General features: G+C 40.6%; 1 protein-coding gene across 2 annotated transcripts in view; it reads left to right on the plus strand.

Annotated features, from left to right (window-relative positions):
- Positions 1-21,342, plus strand: part of LOC145465567 (uncharacterized) — a 117,818-nt gene that overhangs the window by 64,654 nt on the left and 31,822 nt on the right. For both annotated transcript variants that reach the window (XM_081449341.1, XM_081449342.1), the window contains 4 exons: positions 261-338; positions 769-831; positions 1,283-1,345; positions 9,679-9,741. In XM_081449341.1, the coding sequence (XP_081305467.1) occupies positions 261-338; positions 769-831; positions 1,283-1,345; positions 9,679-9,741 (267 nt within the window). The remainder of the gene's footprint in view (positions 1-260; positions 339-768; positions 832-1,282; positions 1,346-9,678; positions 9,742-21,342) is intronic.

Here is a 21,342-nt window from a genome sequence, read left to right on the forward strand (position 1 = left end):
AGGTTATGTTGAACTCGGTTATTTCGATTTCCCTTTACTACGAACTCAAAACAATTTTCCGTGGATTTGTCTTTTAGTAATTTACTTCCGCTTTATCGATATATTTTTTGTTTCCCTGAGAGTTAGCTAGAAGTCAAAATAGCGGGATTCGACTGCAGTTTGAAGTTCAATAGTAAAGCATCGAGAATTTGCGTGCATGTTCAAAGGTTTTTGTGTATACTGTGGAAGAAATTGATTTGGATGTTTTTCTTGCATGCCAGAATGACAGATTTGACATGACTATAAGTCAAATGCAGACAAACTGTAACTGCAAACATCTAGAGGTCCTAAAGGAAGAGGTAATGAAATTATTCTCAATTTTAACATGATTAACAATGTTTTAGTATAACTCTAACTGAAATTTCCTTTAAATGATGATTTTCAATCATGTTATAACGTGGTATCAAACGTCCAGCTTAAGAAATGCGCGCGCAGACTGAATTGTCATTTGAAATTGGCAGTTATGTACGCGCGCATCAGTTTTTTCAACAATTTCGAGATTTTAGCCTCAAAGAAACAATGAAGGTACTTCTTTCGGCGTTCTCAAGAACTTAATTATCCATGTCTTTCTAAATGTTCTTACGCAACTTCGAAAAAACGAGAAAACGTCATTTCGTTAACGCTGATAGGATAGCTTAGCCAATCAGATTACAGCACTATACGTGTAGAACACAACAAAGATCATCCTCATGATAATAAGTATACATGTTTTTCTTTGTACCAAAACAGGGCTCTAAAATGCGTCGCACAATAAAAGAACTGGAAGACAGGTGTCAGGATGCTGAGCGAGAAGTAAGTCTTTTTGATGGATAGGTTTTCACTGCATCTGCGGACGTCTCTCTTCCTTGAATTCTGCAGGTTTTTGGTAAGATTAGGACAAGTTGATAAGTGAAATGAACCACCCGTCTGCTTTAGAAATTGAACTAGCAGACAACTTGTTGGACAAAGAGGCATTGAATTTCTTGAGACTTCAACACCTGGAATACAAAAGAGTTGATGGTCTTTTCTTTTCTTTTCTTTTCTTTTCTTTCTTTCTTTCTTTCTTTCTTTCTTTCTTTCTTTCTTTCTTTCTTTCTTTCTTTCTTTCGTTCGTTCGTTCGTTCGTTCGTTCTTTCTTTCTTTCTTTCTTTCTTTCTTTCTTTCTTTCTTTCTTTCTATCTTTCTTTCTTTCTTTCTTTCCTTCCTTCCTTCCTTCCTTCCTTCTTTCTTTCTTTCTTTCTTTCTTTCTTCCTTTTTTTTTAAGAACTCCGAAATGCGTAGCAAGATGGAACAACTGGAAACAAGGCTCCAAGATTCTGAACATGAGGTAAGTCAGCAGGTTTTTGGTAAGATTAGGACAAGTCGATAAGTGAAATGAACCAACCGTCTGCTTTAGAAATTAAACTTGCAGACAACTTGTTTGACAAAGGGGCATTGAATTTCTTGAAAGAGACTTCAACACCTGGAATACAAAGAGTTGATGGTCCTTTACATTTCCCAAAAATTTATCATGGCGTGTTTCGCTGCCTTTGAGCGAAACAAACTTCACCAGTTTTTAAAGATTGTTTCCTTTTCACCTAAGCGCTCGATTTATGCTTTTTTGAGTTTTTCTTTAGTCTTTGCCTCGTTTTTTCGCTGATTTTAAGTTTTGTTGGCTGTTCCTATATTCCAAAAGGAACGTTCCTCAAGTATCGACTGTTCCTCGTTTTTGTGTTCCTATTGACTGTAAGAGGACCAGATTTTTTGCATGGTAGGAACAAAACGTTCACTCTAGTGTAAAAGAGGAACATTTCGTTCCGAGTTCCCAACTGTAAATGGAACATATTGTTCTCAGACTGATAAATTAAGACTGTTTTGTTCCGAGTTCCTTTCTGTGCATGGAACACATTGTTCCGAAATTGATAAACTAGGACTGTTTTGTTCCGAGGTCCCCTCTGTAAATGGAACACATTATTCCCAAATTGGTCATTTAGGACTGTTTTGTTCCGAGTTGCTATCTGTTGATGGAACACATTGTTCCCAAATTGGTCATTTAGGACTGTTTCGTTCCGAGTTTCTATCTGTTGATGGAACAAATTGTTCCCAAATTAGTCATTTAGGACTGTTTTGTTCCGAGTTTCTATCTGTTGATGGAACACATTGTTCTCAAGTTGGTCATTTAGGACTGTTTTGTTCCGAGTTCCTATCTGTAAATGGAACACATTGTTCCCAAATTGGTCATTTAGGACTGTTTTGTTCCGAGTTTCTATCTGTTAATGGGACACATTGTTCCCAAATTGGTAAATTAGGACTGTTTTGTTCCGAATTCTCATCTGCCAATGGAACATACCGTTCCCAAATTGATATTTTTGTTCCGAATTCCCATCTCTGAATGAAACAGTTCGTTCCCAAATTGGCCACTTATTACGAAATATAGGACTGTTTTTTTTCGAGTTCCTGTCTGTAAATGGAACATGTTGTTCCCAAATTGATAATTTAGGACCTTTTCTTCCGAGTTCCTCTCTGTGAATGGAACATATTGTTCCCAAATTGGTCATTTGGGACCAGATTTCGGACCATTTCTCTGCGCATTCCTATTTTGTTCCCAAATGGAGGTGTACTTTGTAAGGCAAACAATAGGGCGCGCTCAGACCTGCTTGGGCAAGTTTGGATGCATGTCACTGTCATGAATTTTGCACAATAGTAATGAGGGCGGGCAAGTAAGGGCATGACTTGGCAAATACAAACATATATGCAGTTCCTTTGCTTGTCATCGGCTCCTTGGTTATGGGTCAGATTTAAAGGAGATCGTGTTGGCCAAATGCTCCTCAAAAGGCAAAATGAGCAAGAAGTGCAAGGTCAATTGGTCGGATATCGATGGAGCATCACCCAAACCAAGACGGCTTCACTTGGAAAAGGATGAAACCGACAGCTTGTATCACTGCCCAATACAAGAGTGTGACCATGGTGGATTTCAAAGTCAAAGAGGGTGCAGAAAACATGTTAGTACCAAGCACAGTTGGTTCTTTTATTTCGATGAAAAGCCCAATTCGAAAGAAATCACAGATTCGCTAAAGGTAGCAAGAAATGTTCCAATGGTGAACACAATTCAAGATCAAACAAGTGAGACTACAAAACATGCCGGAAAGTTACTTCCCTCATTTTCATTGTCGTGTGACATTGGCGAAGTATTCACGAGATGGTTGACTGGAAGTGGTGGCGGTTGCAAGAAAGATCGCGCAGCTCAACAAATAGTGACAAGATGCTTTAAGTTTCTTAGATTTTGTTGTGAAGACGAGGAAGAGTTGACTTTTGACGTGGTGGACTTTAGTTTGTGTTCTCCAAATTTGTTGTTCAAGTTTATCGACTACTTACAAGACGAATGCAAGCTTGGACATGGTGGACGTTTAGGCTACATAGATGCCATTTCTGAAATGATCGACTCCAGAAAGCTTCATGGCGCATCAGAGGCAGTCTTTCGAAAGTTCTCTGCAACAGAGCTGTACCTCAAAAGAGCGCGAAAGACGGTTGCTAAGATGATGAGATTGCAGTGGACACAAGATTTAGACATCGAAACACTAGAAGCGAGAGGCCATTGGGCAACAATGGAGAAGTTGTTGGAGGTGGTGAAATTCCATCTGCCGCGCTACGAGAATACCGTGAAGATTTGCAAATCGAGTCCAACTCAAGTTAACCCTTCAGACTTGACATTTGCCACGAAATTCGTTGCCATGTATCTGTTCATCAAAGTGAAGGGGTCGCGTCCCATGACTTATCAATATTTGACGGTGGACATGATTGCTACAGCTAAGGAAAAGGGTGGATTCATTGATCAGAAAACGTTCAAGACTGCTGGAAAGTATGGATTTGATTCTTTGATTCTGACCGATGCAAACATGCAAGTTCTCAATGGCTACATCTCGAACGTCAGACCTTTGCTTAAACCCTAGTGCGATTTCGTTCTCGCCAACAGAAATGGCGGCCAACATGGTAAATTGGGGGAGATCATGAGCAAACTGGTGTTTGATGCAATTGGAAAGTACATCCATCCCACGCGTTATCGCCAAATTGTTGAAACGCAGAGCCTCAATGAGCTCACTAGCGAGGAGCAGAGGATTTTGTCGGAAGACCAAAAACACAGCTCTGCTGTTGCCAAAGTTCACTACCAAAAGGTGCCAAGGGTTCAGAGGTGGACGAGGACGTCCACGCAAGACTCGGAGATTCAACTTCCGACGCCGGGCCTTCAGTTGGAAGAGTGCAAAATATCAACTCCTCCCCCAATAAGGACGCCCTGCCTAAAAGAATCTTGCGCTCTCAGAGGAACATTCGTCGTGTTTTGAAATTCACAAAAGAAGAGGACGATTTTCTAAGGGAAGGGATAACTAAGCACGGGTTTGGACAGTGGACTGCTATTTTGAGAGATGACGATTTCCAATTTCAAGACGGAAGAACAGCGGACTCTCTAAAGAAAAGGGCTGGAATGAAAATGCCACTCGGTTAGCTATTCAACTAGCAAAAAACAACAAATGCACACCAACTAAAATGCAGAGGAAACTGGACCATTTAATTATCGCAATTCAACAAACAGCTAGCCTGTTAACACATCTACGGAACGCGTTTTATAAATGATCAAAGTGTAATAAACTCTAATTTCTTGGACACAAAAGTCTATTCTTGTAACGAGTTATCGTAGGTACATGTAGCGTTCTGAGTGCCTAATTCTGTCCTATCTATTATTAATTCTAATTCTATCCTAATTATCAAACTACTGAAAAAGACCACCCTACGGCCTATCTTACGAGGAAAAAAAACCGCTTTTACTTTTGACTAGTAAAGTATCGAGTTAGAACGTTCTGGGATTTTTTGACTGCTCGTTGACTGCTGGATTGCCTCTTTCACTTCTTTTTGTTAGAAGTACTAGCTCGAAGTAGTTCAGCAGAGACTGCACAGTCGTCGAAGCTTGAATGAGGCACAGACGCACCACTTGTGCTCGGAAGAGGAGTGATGAAAATACTCTGTACCTCTTCCGTCTCATCCACTCCATTACACTGCTGCGTGATGAAAATACTCTGCTCGTCATCCGTCTCATGTGCATGTTGCTGTACTCCCTCGGTTTCTGAACTGAGGACAGGCAACACAGGCAGCCTTTCAGCAACGCTTGTGACTAGGTGGTGCTGCTCTTTTCTCAGCAGTCCAAGAGCGGTGCACACCTTGATTCGTTCTTGGACAGCCTCGGCAGTGTTGAAAGTGCCCAAGGACTCGTGATGCATTTTTAACTTGTCGCACAGGACCTTCATCCAATCTTTGACGTTCAAGCGAACCGTGGGATCGCTACTGTGTTGATATTCGTCGCAGCAGTTCTTTAGCTCGACCTCAGTGGCTCTTATCCAGGTGCCTTCGAACGCTCGACGGGCTTTCTCGCGTCTTTCTTGCCCTTGGTGCGCTTCTCGTTCGTCGCAGTGCTCCTGCAGTTGTCTTTGAATTTGACTTGGCATCGCTGCGTCGGAGTGTTCTGGCAACAGTTCGGCAATCTCGCTGCTGACACCCCTCTCTCTCAGAAAAGATCTTCTTGCTTCATGTAGTTCATGTTTCCGCCGATTCTCTTCTTCCTTCTCTCTGATGCGCGTGTGCAAGATGCTCGCAATTTGTCTATGTCTCAGGGAGCCTGTGGAAGATAGCCCAAGTGCTGTCCTCAAGTTACGAATGCGCTGGTCGTCATCCGAGTCGACTTTATCGTCACTGGCAGCGTCAGCTGTTGTGGCTGGCTCGCCCGTCTCTTCAAGAGCGTCAGTCCAGACGTCTGCGAGAGGCAGCGTTCGTAAAGCGTCCTTCTCCTCGTCTTTAAGAACGCCGTCACCGATTTGCTCTTCTTCCAAGCTGCTGTCGGAGCTTTCTTCTTGGTCTGTCGTCGGACGCGCTTTCGTCGAGGCCCACACAACACAATCCATGGAGTGCCTTCTGAGCCACTCTGCAGCTTTCTTCCTTGGGTTAGGCAGACTCTTGAAGACATAGTTCCTTAGCCTACGGTCCATTGCTGGTTGATCTTCTGGTCCGAATTCAAGTTTCTGTTGCGCTGTTAAAAGCATCGGGCAACGGTTAATGAATGACTTAGCTGTTTGATACTTGATGTCACAGGCCGTGTAACCTCCCTGCGTTAGGATTTTCCAGTCATCTATATCTAGTGTGGAAGGATTCGCTTCGTCCACGAAGATTACTTCTGTGAAGTGATTGATCATGGCCTTATTGAAGACGCGCTGTTTAGTGATAGTCGCTATGTTGCCATGATGTACCAGGCCTAGAATTGGTTGAAATAAACTCGTCTTTCCACTATTAGCAGCGCCAATTAGGCAAGGAACTTTGTCGTTGTGTCTCATTTGATTGTGATTCAAGAGCCTCAAGAAATCTTCGCAGAATTCTTCAATTTCAGCTTCTGTGAGGCTGTTTTCCAAAATTTCTTTGAAATACTTCGGTTCTGGCTCTCTTGTTGGATCGTACGGGGAAAACGCTCGCGGTGTAACATGACCAATGTCCTTGTCCGCGATCACATTCTCCAGGAAGCGACGCTCCTTGATTGACCAGCACTTGCCATCGTTAACCTCAATCAAATTATAATCTACGCAAAGTGGTCGAATGACCTCGCAGTGCGGGTTGGCTAGGATATCGATGACTTTCTTCATGTCCTTTAGAAGTCGCGCCTTGAAGGATTCGTTAGCCGCCAAACTATTAACGAACGCCTCCACCTCGCACTTATAGGAATAGGTGTACTTTACCTTGTCGCATTTCTTGTACACTTTTCCACCGTACAAAGCGTAGCCCAGCCTCTTCATGGCGATACCGATGTCATTGACAAGCACTGTGAGTTTATCGGACAATCTTGCCTGTTCGTAGACGATCTCATTCTCTCTTGGAACAGCCGAGCCGTCTAATTGGAAGCCGAACTGGTCGATGACCAGTTTTACATCTTGAAGTTTCCTCAAAGCCCACGAAAGACTGGAATAAAACGAGGGATCGACGAGACAAATTCGGACTACGTTCTCCGTGCCGCATTCGTCGAGATCCACTGAATCAGCGTCCCCCACGAAACTTTCAAATTCATCCCGAAAGCAATACTGGTAAGACGAATTCACCAAATCCTCCATAAACGGGTTCTTGTGGTCTTTAAGGACTTTAAACAGCTCTTTCATCGCTCCGGTTTCTTTACCCTCGTGACAGGGGACCTAAGATTGAGAAATACTTAAGAGGTTGATTCCGGTTCTTTCATAATAACCAGCATTCGCCTGGTCAACAAGTGATCAGTGATTTTCAGTACCGAGGAAATTCATCGTTAGTGTACTTTGAAATTCCAGGCTAAATAAAAGTTGTTGAATCTAACCGTTGGAATTATCTTGGGCACTTATACGTTTGATGTAAAGCCTGACTTTCGCTATTTTTTATTTATTATTATTATCATTTTTTTTTTCATACCTTGTAATAAGCCGGTAAAAGAGTTGTTACACTTTATCACTGATTAGTGTTACTTATGTCAATTTTACGATTGGAATAAAGTTGTTACCTGAGTTGCGAAGACATCCACGCTGCACTCCAGGAGGGCACGGTGGATAACAAGAGGACTACACGGCGCACCATTTGGCGTGGTCAGAGCGATCCAGTAACTCACACATGGGCACAACTTCTGATTTATGATTGTGGAGTGACTTGCAACCCATTCTTGGCTTGTTGAATTTCCCAATTGACTCGAATCTGGAAATTCGTCTGCATCATCGCTCCCCTCTTCCTCGACATGTGCGTTTTTCCTGCTTTGTTCTTTCTTTAGACTTTGCGTGCTAATGGCGCTGAAAAAGAATGCGACATTCTTTATGCCTGCAAAATAGACGAAACAAGATATTATTCACTGAATCTGCATCAATTTATTCCACCAAAACAACGACAGAAAAGCTCGACATTTCAAACAGCACACATATAAACAAACCTTGCAGAGCTTTATCACAGGCATCTCTAGTTCGACACACGCCATTCCACGCATTTTCAAAACCTTCCTCCTGAACTTTGCAAGCACATTTTGCACTGATAATACTACATTTTCCCAGAACTGCCGGGCTCAAGTAGCACAACGCAGCGTTTTTTATCGTCCTGCTGTTTAGTTGACGGCATGGATAACGAGTCCTCTGCATCTTGAACGACGATGTAAGCCTTGAAAGGTGTTTCGCTTTTATAGAGAGAAGACTTGTGAATTTCCCGGGGATAATTATACCACACAAATGCAATCAACAGAAGACGTAATTATTTGTTTTAAATGGCCAATTGTGACACGCTATCAGTTCGCAGATGCTTTCCAGTGAGTTTTCTAGACGACTTTTCTCGCCACGTAATTTTCATGTCGATGCCATTTCTTGTCGCACTGGTCAGCAATCAACAGTTATTTTACACCAAACAATAAACTCGATTAACAAGCCACAGTGACGGTAAATTCGTGTGAGAGGAATTTAGGAAATGATGTCTACTCATGGTCCCAGTAGGGGCTATCAACAACATCAACCAGAACTAATGAGGCAAGCGAAAAGAGTTGAGAAAATATTATCTACAGCGGCGTGTTTTCACCGTGTATCACACAATTATTACGACTTATGTTAAAAACACGAAATAGAATAAATAAACTGAGACAGTTCTCATCTTGATGTTGGGGAAGGTAGGAAAGCGACGTATCAGTGTCACTGGCTTTTGAAGAAAGATGTAGCATTTTCTATGTCACCGCAAATGTGGGATGTGGTTCAATAAAAACAGTTGAAACAGAATATAGAAACCAGAGATAAGTAAAATCTTGTATTTCAAAGGCCAAAGGATAAAAGCGCAAAATGTTATGCTTTAGTTTTACAAAGAGATATTTAAACAAATCTGAACATTTTCGCAAAATCCGTGAAATCCGTCCTTTCCGCCGTGATTACAAGAAAGTTTCATCCAACTGCCTCCCAGTACTGGAAGTTTCCACCGAAGGTTTTTCCTATTAATGGCGGAAAGGACGGATTTTACGGAATTTGCGGATTTTTTAATTTAATTTAAATCTTCTCTTTAAAACTGTAAGTATAATATAAATAATACATTATAATATATCATTAATAATATTTTACTTACAGTCTTAAAGAGAAGAATTAAATAAAACCAATTTAAAAAATCCGCCAAATCCGCCAAATCCGCCAAATCCGCCAAATCCGTCCTCTCCGCCATTAATAGGAAAAACCTTCGGTGGAAACTTTCAGTACTGGGAGGCAGTTAAGTGAAACTTTTTACTAAACACGGCGGAAAAGACGGATTTCACGGATTTTGAAACATTGATAGATTTAACTTAGTCATTCCCTTCCATGTCTCAGTCAAGTGTCTTCTTGTGAGAGAACAGTTTGGACCGTTTACCTTTAATTTTTCAACTTTGTTTCAAAATCCAACAACGTTGCTGTTTTTCAATTTTATATTGACTGGGAAATTGCAGTTCAACTTCTAAATGCTTTTACGCCATGGAGCGACAATGAAATGATATAATATCTAAGACTTAACAGATTTAACCAAAAGTAGCAAAAGGAACGAGGACATTTGGGAAACGATCTTTTCTTTTCTCTCTCTCTTTCTTTCTTTCTTTCTCTCTCTCTTTCTTTCTTTCTTTCTTTCTTTCTTTCTTTCTTTTTTTTAAAGAACTCCGAAATGCGTAGCAAGATGGAACAACTGGAAACAAGGCTCCAGGATTCTGAACATCAGGTAAGTCGGCAGCTGCTAATTAAGCCATTTAAAGCATACTCCTGGCCGAAAGGAATAGCGAGTCCACGCAGATCGAGCCAAATTCGAAGCTCCATTTGTGACCCAAGTGCTTGACAGTCACTCTATTTAGATATTTTCAAATTCCCTTTTCCTCCTTCGGATAGTTTTTCAACAGTTAATAGTTCCTTTACAGTAATTGAGATGTTAATGTAGAGGGAACCACTGACTGGTTCGGGCATGCGCTATGTGTGTTAGCTGGTTGAGGGGTTCTGTCTTGTTCTCAGTTCAGCCGGTCATCCTTACTGCAGTGGTTGTATCGCAGTCCCTGGGAAGAAAATGTTTTCTTTTGTAGGAGAGGGGTGGGGGTGGGAAAGCGAGTCGGGAGGGAGAAGGATACCCTAGATCACGGTTCTAGCGAATATACGATATCACTAATATCGAGGTTACGCACACTTATTTAGCAATTTGAATTTGCCATGTTGCAAGATGTTAATCTTATTGATTGCCTATATAGGGTCTTGGCAATTCTGCTGACGCAGCCACTGAATTAGAAGACGTTTCAGGTGCGACAAGAAATGGTCTTGACACAGATCAAGAAACTAGAGAACGTCGAATCGCTATCCAGCTAAAAAGCCTTGACGAAAAGCTTAAAAAAGAAGTAACATCCCCGTTACAAGTACCGGAAGTAAAGGAAGACAAGTTGAAGACTGCCGTCAAATTGGATCTTTTGACAAAACTCAGCGAGAGTTTACAGAATATATACAGCGAAATTCAGGCTATGGTAGCTGAAACGTGTAAATGCAACGAGGATTTGAAGAGAGAATTCTATGACTTTGCCTATCATGGTCTCAGAGCGGAGCACTATGATTTGGTACATCGAGTCAAAGAACTGGAATCATCGCAAGCAGAAATGTCTGATAAGGAGAAGAACGATTTTAAAAGATTACAGCAATACCAGAAAAATCGACAGAGACAGATCGATAGGTTAGAAAACGTTTGGAGAGGACTCTTCTCCTCGGTAAGCAAACACTTCATTTTGTAAAGGAGAGTTTGCAGTAAAAAAAGATAGGGAACAAAAAAAAAGAGGAAAGTGAGGTGGAGGAAAGTTGTGACTAGTGTAGTGCTACGTCATGAGTATGCATCTAAGATAACCAAGTGCAATTTTAAGTCTGGGGAACAAGATCCCGTTCTTTATTATCCAATCAAAACGTTTGTGCGAGCGCTTGACGGTTCTTCAGCATCATGGCGCGATCGGTTGCTTAGCAACTTGGAAAAGAAAACTGCGGGCTCAGTTTAGGGTTAGGGATCAACAATTTAGCAAGTTCCTTAGAGTTCATATATTATATAGACACGAGTGTTTCTTTAGGTAATCATACGGTTTCGAGTTCAATTTCGAATTAATTTGCACGAGTGAAGCTGAAATTGCACGAGCCGCTTCGGTGAGTGCAATTTCCGCTTTTCACAAGTGCTAATTAATTACAAATTGAACGAGAAAAACCGTATGATTACTTTTTAATAATATTAACATGAAAAAATTCGCGTGGATGAAATGCCGGAAGATCTTTCTTGAAGCCATTTTTTCTCATTCAAGAAAACTTTTTTCAAAGTTTCCGCACTAAATTGTCGCCATCATTTCGCGTGATATCATTGGCTTAGGAAATTTCCTCTTTTCTTTCAGCCAATCATAATCTAGGATTACTTTGTGTAATTTGCACTGGTGTTACACTTGAACTGTACTGCTCTCAGCCAATCAGAATCGAGTAATTTTTTCATGTATGTTATTATACTGAAAAAGACACCGCTCGTAAAATTCATACGAAACCACATCTGGGACTCGACTGGAGTATTTTCCATATCCTCACTCGTGAAGATATCGGTGATTTCATTGATATCAAGTTTGTCTCTTAAATTGTAGTTAAATTCGTTGGTGTATGATCGAAAAATTTTCGGGTCTTCTTCGAAAGTCTTCGGCAATCTTCGGGAATTTTCGGAAATGTTCGGCAACGTGTGACCTTCGGACAAGTTTTGAAGAATTTTCGAAAATCTTCGGAAAGTGGTCAGAAATCTTCGGAAAATCGTCAAAAACGTCGTCATCAGCATGTCTGTATAATAAAAAGAACATTGCACGTTAGCTCGAAGATATGAGTTTTATGTTCTCTTGGCAAGAACACTGGCCACTCGAACATAAAATTCATATCTTCTCGCCACCATGTAATATCCTCTATATATTAACCTGCATCTGAAGAATGATCTTCATCTTGAATTAAATTGCAGCCCGAAAGTCTTCCTGAATCATCGTCCTCAGATCCCACCAGAGGAAATAACAATAGTAAAAAGGTAGGTGAATTATAAACTGCTAAGAATGAAATATGTTACTAAGTGCATAAAAATTTTAAAATAAATAGTGATAGAGAAAAGCTGACTCACCAACAATGATGAACGTAATTTTTGAGCTCAGCGGGAACAATAGTTTTTTCTCTTCTGAGCGTTTAAAATACAAAATGCTTTGATTGTCTGCTGTCAGTTTCAGTTTTTTCTGTAGAAAAGTTCCTATATGCATGCTGCAAAAATTGCAGGCAATGATGAGCTGATGTTCCTACTCGTGGTTGAGAAATGTGGAGGAGCTTTCTTTATCCAGTCTCTCAAAAATTGTTTAAGAGCACAAATATTCCACGAGCCATCGACACGGAGTTGAATTTAAACGTTAACTTTTGTTTTTGATGGGTATATAGGCATTGAGTCGCAACCGCACAGACCCTGGCGCCAGACAAAAACAGACAAAACCACGCGAAGAGGCTGCCAGTCCTGGAACACCTCCAGCCAGCGATGAAGAGAAATCTGAAGTGTGCCCTACAATGGTAAGTCCTGATGTTGCCTCTGACACGTTTCATAGCAGAATCCTTTTGTGATTATAAAGAGGGGTACATGTAACAAGTTACAATATGCCGAAAAGTTGCTTGACTTTCTAAATAAAGTGCTTTTCAATCGATTGTCGTAAAACCAAATCCAAAATAATCACTTTGGCGAATCACAAATCACACAGACAATCCAGTGAACCAATCAAAATTAAGAGACGATGATTTAAAACTCAGAGTAAACACGTCTAGCTGACACGAAGCGCGGGAAAGCGCGTGCGAGCGAATCATGATTGGTTTTGGTTTTACTTCAATTGTGATTGGAGGACAAATTGGCGCGAGATATTTTTAAGCCAATTGCTTGCTTGGTTGCAAAACCAAAACAAATGCGAATGACTTTCGATAATCAGGGTAAAACCGCTCTAGTCAAGTAAACAAATTGCCATTCCACGTAGAAGTTTTAATCGAATTCAATCCGTCAATGTCTGAAAAATTGCATGTTGATGACATAGGTCTCAAGCAAGAGATTATCAATGTTAGAGAGTGAATCCCCCATATAGGCCTTATACCCAGAGATTTATGTTTCGTTTCGTTTCGTTTCGTTTCGTTTCAAAGCAAAGGAATACCTCCAACGCTTTGAGGATGTCTTTGGTATTTTAATTGCAAGCAAAGGAGCCTGGGCTCTCACTATATTTTGATACATCTCGAAACTTTAATAGGAGTTTAAATAGGAGACAGAAAACTCATTCAGTTTGTCTATTACTGTCAGAAATATCAAACAGAATACGTAAGACAGCGTCAAAATTCGAAAAAGAAATTGTAAGAATTGGCCGTCGTAGTTCACGTTCTCTCGGCTTTATCACGTTGTTGTTTTGTAAAGAACGGCAAAGAAAGGAACAAAGAATTATAACGCACTCTTACAAAGCCATCGTACTCGTTGCCGTTGCCGTTGCCGTTGAGGTTTGCTTATTAAACTCTGGGTCCCTAAAACTGAATAAACGACAAAATGATGAACAGCCAAACAAGCACAAAGCAAATGAAAGCCCAGGCGACCAAAAAGACAGTTGAGGGTGCAGAAAACATCTGTGCTATGAAACGTCTTTTGAAAATCAAAACATATAAAATGACTTTTCACCAAATTTCCCGCCATTTCGTCTCAGGTAGTTTCGAGAAAGTCGCTTGGGCTGTCCACGCATGGCGCGAGTAACATCCTCTGAAGAACTGGGTACCCTGTCTAAAAAATAACTTTTGAGGGATTGCCTTTAGCATAAGGCCTATACGGTGGACTCACTCTCTTACCTTGATAATCTCTATGTCAGGTCTCAAGTGATTGGTGTAGTGTCTCCTGACTGGTTCACTTAACTATTTGCGCGCGACATTTTATAACTGAAACACACTCAACACATTTCTTCCGAAAAGCCCGTCATATATGTAGAATTTCTCTCAGTTAGTAACACGCGGCAAAATTAAAACTTCACCCATTTGTCGCGCCATCTTGTTTGAGTTCGTAACGCAATCTTTCCTTAAGAAGCGAGAATGTGTGACTCATGAGTTTAGATACTTCCCTGCAAGCGGTTTCTACCCGAAAACATATTTTCCATGAGAGTGCATGCTAGTTTGTTATGGTGTGCTATAAAAATGGATGCGATCATTCTTCTTTTTTTTTCAATACGGTTCATTTTACATTAAGCTACACAGCTGTCAAAATGTTTAAGGCCAGAATTGGGAGGCTTTGTTTACAGTTGGTGTACTCATTTATTTTCTCTTGCAGTTCAAACAACGTTCAACGTGGAGCCGTTTTCTCAGACCAAAAGAGAGCAAGGAAAACATGTGTTATCCTGTTTCCTACCGCAATCATAGAGACTCTTGACTGTCTAAATGCTTTGGACAGTGATTGATAAAAAACTTTCAATTTGAAAAATCATTTGGTCCTTTGTGGCTCGACCGACGAACATAGCTCGAGCTCTGGAGGCAATGTCTGGCCAGCGTAATTAAGTAGGCGAACCCTAAAGAAAGCATCATCATTGACTGCGATTGACAGTTAGTAAAGAATTGTCATGGCTCGTAGCACTTGAAAATCTAGTTAAATTGCAATAGACCATATTCGTAGTCTCGGTATAGGACTGGAACTAGCTTGCAACTGAGGCTAAGGTGGAGAATCTTTTCAAATGTAAATGACATTAATCTCTTTTTAATGATATTTCCCCGCAGAGCCTCCATTGCATTCTAGTTCCAGTCCAATACCGAGAATACGAATATGGTCTATTATGTTAGGGCCCTTCAGCCCTTCAGCCCTTCTGTGGTGTCATTGTATTGTGTTCTTGAAAGACACTTTGCCCTCACAATACTTCTCTCCACTCACCTGTATAAATGGGAACCGGGAAATTGTCGGGACACAACCATACAAAATGCCGCAGTTTTTGTATACATTACAATTATCTTATAAATTGTAATTAATATATTTTTTGCGCCTGTAAAATAATGCAACATTATATATATTTACACATAGCATTGTTTAATAGCAAAAGCAACTCAGCCGCAGTAGAGCCGCTCTAACACGGACACCAAAGCCGCAAAGCGTAGTCTGTATCATAGAGGCGTCTGTATTCTAAAGGTGAAGATTGCAAGAATTCTTGGCTCATTGGGACCACCTGAACTGCCCGTAATTAAGAGTTGTCCGTACGGAGAGGTTTGGCTGTAGTAAATTATAAGCCAGGTTTAGAAAGCACTGAGTGAAAATCAAATAAAACAAAATAAAATAAAAGGCTCCTGAAACCATTTTTGGGGCCTGACCATTGATGGGAAACGTGGTTTGACGGCGCTCTTCTCAAGGTGGGGGTTGAGAAGGTCCAGGCTTCCGTAAGAAAAAAAATTCCAGCTGGGTTTTCAGTGGTTGTTTTCACATCCACAATAATCTGACTCATCTATTTCATATGCTTTTACGGTTGCACAGTTCTTAACTGCCAAGGAACTAGCTCCAGCTACGAAGGCGTCTGAACTTACTAGTTTATCTTGTGTTCAGCTAGGCCTTTTTATAAATTGACATTGTCATCCAGATCGCCAGTATGATAGCAGAGCCCCAGAGAGCAAGGAGAGCACCATAACAATCAGAGGAATGGAACCACATGTATGCATAGAAATAGAAGATCATGGCTCTTCAAGCGCTCGCTTTTGCAATGCTCACCAGTAGATTTTCAGCATTAAGGCATTTGTAGGCTACGAACAGTACCTCGTCCCCAGTCGTTCACGCCCTGAAAAGGTGAATTAAAAATGAAACCCGCACCTGCAGGGAATGATGGTAGCTCTATTTATCAAAACAAATATCCAGTCCAAGATGATGAATACAACTGCCATGATTCCCTGCCGGCACATCTCACACAAAGAATTGGCCATTGGATCAACTGTAGAAATTCTCGAGTTGGTTAAATAGACAGTAAAGTTCTTTTGTGACGAAAATAAAATCAAGTGAACCATCAACAGCTAGAGGAACGTAAGTGGCACAGGAAAAGAAAGCAGCAAAGTTCTATAATTCCTAGACAATCGTCGTCACCACTCCTTTTCCACAGTTCTCTGATGGCATAATACGATGTCTAACACTGCAATGGTTAACATGCGGCTGACAGAAATCAATCACAGATGACTTCAAATTGTGATAAGAACAAAAAAAATGGGCGATTGGTGGACCTCGATTCCTTTAATCAGCACAAGCAAATGGTTAGTTGGGTTGAACTGAGGTTTCATAAAAGCAAGCCGGGCTGACTGCATCTTGAATCTGAACCAATAGTGTAGAAAAATTGCCGTATGGTGTTGGACCGCACGCACTGTCAACGGCTGAAAATGAGCAGCTCATTTTGCGTTGTACACCACGCTTCTGACTGCAATGTATATATTGTCGCAAAAGACCGGAGCGAAGACCATATGTCACGTCATAAATGTAAATATGGCAAGAACAAAATTGTCATAAAATACTTCTGTACATGTATAGGCTCTAACGATATAAGATAATATGACGTTATTTTTCCGGATTTTTTCCCTTTGTATTGAAAAGAAAAAAAACAAAATAGAGTTTCTACAAGTGAATTTGCAAACAAGACTCCAAACTGGGCTACGGTATTGTTACTCAAAATTACTGTTGTGGTTTTGGCTCTTATTTGATTCGTTGCAATCCCGTCTTTGACGGTACAAGATTGCTTGATCTGGAAACTTCGCCTATTCAAAGCCCACAAAATGCAAATCAGATGCCAAAACGATGTTCCCTTAGACCGTTTAAAATTAAGCAAGGAAAATGTTTGGTAACTCTCGTTCGTATCTTCATTTCCTAATAGTTCGTTAGACATTGCCACTTACGGTATGAACCTAGACCAGCCTTCGTTCAATTAAAAAGCTTTCTCATGAAAACAGCGTGGAACAATCACTCATCCCTCCTGTACCACCAGTCAACTAGTTCCCAGTCTGTCCCGAGTCAAAAAATTCAACATGGCATCGTTGTGTTCATTTTCATGTTTTCCAATTTTCTCTCGTTGAACTCGAAAGAGAAGGGATTTGAAATTTTTTGTGGAACTAATTTGATCAACTGTATATATTCAACTTCGGACAAACCCAATGCGAAATCCAGCAGCGGCTTAAACAGCACATTGCTTGCGTCGAGTACTTGCGAGCGTCGAGTCAGACCATCGAGTGGTAGGAGAAATGTAGTATCTTGGTGTTTGAATGGCCCAAAAAGATTATTGCTGTTTGTGATAGGGGGAAGGTAAGAGTGTTTGGTTTTGGCATCCGATTATTGCTGAAGTTTTAGTTGTGCGTTCTGCGGGAAGTTGAAAATGACTCATTTGTTGCTTATTCGCAGGTACGAAATATAGGTATTCGAAAACTAAATGGTGTAGACTGACTTGTGCTTATTTCTCATATCTCTGGCTTTTTACAAGAAGTTCTAGGTCCAATCATATCAGATACAAAACACGAACTTCGTACGCTAAATTTTACAGTTTTTGCTGGATGTCAAATTTGGGTCAAATTTACCAGAAAAACTAGGACCTGAGGGGGTGATGGAGAGTGGATCTCATATCTCCTATACCAAAACAATTGAAGAGCAAACTTTAGTATATTCATCCATAAGTCAACCTAACCTATCTATGATGTTAGTATGGAATAATCTGGCTCACCCTCATCTTTGACCACCTGCCTGGTTTTCTCAGACAATAACTCTTTAAATCCTAGTGTGCGTGTCACACCACACTCTGATCCTTGGACTCTATTTTCTTCCTCCTGGGTTGAAGCTCTTTAAAAAGGCGGGAAAGGGAGAGTTCAGGGACTACTGCAATGAGCCGTGACACATGCCCAGTCATTGAACAATACTGTGTGTATATTATTGAGATGCGAGAGACTTTAGGAAGGAGGAAACCCTTACGTGGTAGCCTGTTTTTTTTCTCCTTATGTGAGACCCCTGAGGACGAGTCTGTCAAACAATAGACTGCGAATGCATCAGTCACTCCTCCTCTGTACGCCTACTTTGTTCAGCGTATCTCCAATTCACAGGAAACAGGACAATGGAGGTCATTGTACTTTCTTTCTGAGGTTACTCAAGGTGTTACCTGCTCGATTCGGCAAACGCTTAATTTGGGTGGAACTCGAGTCCTTAAAAGCAAGGTGCAAACATCCCATATGTGTAAGAAATAGAAATGAGACATATGCTGACTCGCCACAAAAGAGCAGGCATGCGAAATTTGTCCAAAATAGACCGGGCAATGTTCAAAAAAGACCCGGAAAGTGCACCTTTTAGTTGAAAGTGAAAATTAAAACCAGGGCCCCGAGAAAAAAACCCATTAGTTGAAAAAGCTTTTGTTGCGGTTTAGCCAAACTTGACCTGACCTGAGTGAGTGGGAGAGTTAACGACTTGGCACGAAGAATGCCATAACAAAGCAAATTCACTCGTTCGAAGAGTAACAAGTAACATAAACTTAGGCAAGAGGATAATTTTAAAAATTAAACAATAAAACTGTTTTTAATTCGTTTCAGTTTGATAAGTTTTCACTAGGGCAGTTTGCCGGTGGGTGTCAGTGATACTTAGTATACGTATGAACCGAGTTACAATACACATTTTAATGCTCTGAGAGATCTATGAAAAGTCAGGATTAAATTCAAATTTAATTCATCTTGCTGTTCACTGTCTCTGTACGTTCTGCAGGAGGTTATGTGACGCGTGTAACGCAGGTCACGCTCTCTCGCTCTTATCCCAGATTTGCGGCTTTGCGCAGAACGGTCTACGTGGTCTTCAAAGCAAAACAATCGCTTTTGCATCGGCGGTCTCTTGGCCTGCAGTTTGTGAGCAATGAAAGTTGTTCAGCCTATTTCCTCGAGCATGCATGGACCGGACGAGTGTATAGGTATAAACTCGAGATATGCGCGATATTACACGCCTTTGTATATGACCCAAGCATTTTTCAAATTGTTCTCTCCTGGGTAAACACGACCGGGTAAAACCCCGGATTATAATTGATTCACGATCCGCTGGGGCTCAACGAGGAAATGAAAACTTCTTGCATGTTTTAGCATCTTTTGCAACCTCCATTGCATTGCTTTTCATGCAGTCCTGCTCATTTGCAGAGTCCTTACTGAAAAAAGTGAGTTCATATTTATAATAATAATATTCTATTGATATATTTCCTCATATATAGGCGTATTAACTTACCTTGTTTGATCATGCAATACAGTCTGATACGAGATGGCAGCCGGAAGTCAGGACGTTCACTGTAACTTAGACAAGCTAACACAGCTCGATTCTCCAAAGTACATTCAAACACTGAGTTCCAAGTTCTTCCTAATTTAACATAGTGGCAGACAGATCGATCACAACTCCGTAAGATCTTTCGTCAATTTCTTAAATCTTCAAGTCATGTTTGAGCCTGATCTCTGCTGTTTCGATCACTAGCTCTCTCGACTTGACCTGACCAGAACACTTCGCCAGAGAACATAACTGGAGGAATGTCGCGTAAATCTGCAGACATGAGTAAGTACTTTAATATAAGTAGACTACTCTCTGGTAGAAGTTTACAATATCGCTCTTAAAGGCCTTGATGTTTCGTTGTTTCCGGGTGGCCACTGACTCAATAATGTCTTTCAAGGGATTACAGGCGGCGTACAGGAAATTAGGATACTAATGATCGGTGTTTATAATGCCATGCTCAAGTTTGTTCTCAAATTTTCATGCTATCTTAATTAATCATGCACATTGTTCTTTAAAGACTTAAACATTTTTACTATTTATTATTATCGGATTTTTTTATTTTTATAAATGTTTTCTACCCTTTCATCTAATCTAAGTTGAGTGACTAAACAGTCGTTTCCTCTATTTGGCTCACTATTTCTGGCCTGCCGGTGTTTCACAGGGGCTTAGAAGCAAAGAGACAATTCCTGCACAAGTGTCGTAGAATATTCATCTTTTATAGCATTCCAATGCGTAGTCATATAGTTGTCTCGTCGCAAGGTCACGCGTCACTTGAGAAGAGTACGCAACTGAGCCCGCGGTTTTTGTTTTTTTTTCGCAGTATTCCATGCTAAGAAAGCAGGATGCCGTATTTGTGCTACTTTTGAATTAGATACCATATGTACAAAAACTAATTGAAAATGAACATAGATTTAAATAATTGATACTGGCCTTCAGACCTTCATGAATATTAGTTCATTCCACACATAAAGCGTGACACCGGATGCATGTTCAATAAAAGGTTACTACATTCTTAGACGGGAGCTAAATAAAATAGCGATTGCGTTTCCTTTGATGGTTCGATTGATTTTAGTGATCTCAATAAAAAAACACTGATTGTTAGGTTAATTAACTTGAATCATTAATTCGCCAAATTGAGCCTTCGAAAAATAGTAACCTTACATTATAAGCCTGCTGCAACTCTTTTAGTTTGTACTGGGCTGACAGAGCACTCGAGGGGATCCCGAGGGAAACCGAATGGCAACGAACCCACACGAATAGATCCGTTGCCGACTTTTTTTCGTCATGAAAACGTTTATTCAGTTATTTTATTTTTTATTCTAAGCACGAGATAAACATGGTTACATTTGCGATAGCCCTGTTTTCAAATAGAGAGCATTTTTTACGCGTTCCGTTTTATTTTCCTCTTTGCAAAGCTGAGTTGACCCATCGAACCTTTTTAGCTGCATAACGGTAGCTTTAATTAATGCTACTGCTGTGTTACAGATCAGGATCCAATCCAAACGGGCCTGGACCCGAGTCATCAGCTGACGGAGAGAGACATCCATAATTACCACCTGCCAAAAAAGGTTGGAGAGAATTGGAAAGACCTGGCACGAACCTTAAACTACAGCCAAACAGAGATCAATGGGATCCAAAAGGAACAAAGCAGCTCTATCAAGGAGAGCTGTATCGAAGTAATCGTGTGCTGGATGCGTCGGGAGGGACGGAATGCTACCGTCAAAACATTAGCTAAGGCTTTAGAACAAGCAGGGTTAAAAAGCGTGGCTGATGAATTGATGTGCATGGATACGACCCAAGTACGTCTACTGTAAACTAGTGTAGAAATTAAACATAAACTTGAACAAAATCGCAGATACGCCATTTTTTTTTTTGTAAGAACGTCAAATTTTTGGAATTAGGCTGAACAATCGTAATTTAATTTTTGCCTTTTGAACCTGGAGATGTTCTTAAGTTACCATTTCTAATCGTTTCATTTTATAGTGTTTTGTTATCTTTTCCAAAAGCCCAGAATTAAAACAT

Source organism: Orbicella franksi, chromosome 13 (genome assembly GCF_964199315.1).
Source record: "Orbicella franksi chromosome 13, jaOrbFran1.1, whole genome shotgun sequence".
NCBI lineage: Eukaryota > Metazoa > Cnidaria > Anthozoa > Scleractinia > Merulinidae > Orbicella > Orbicella franksi.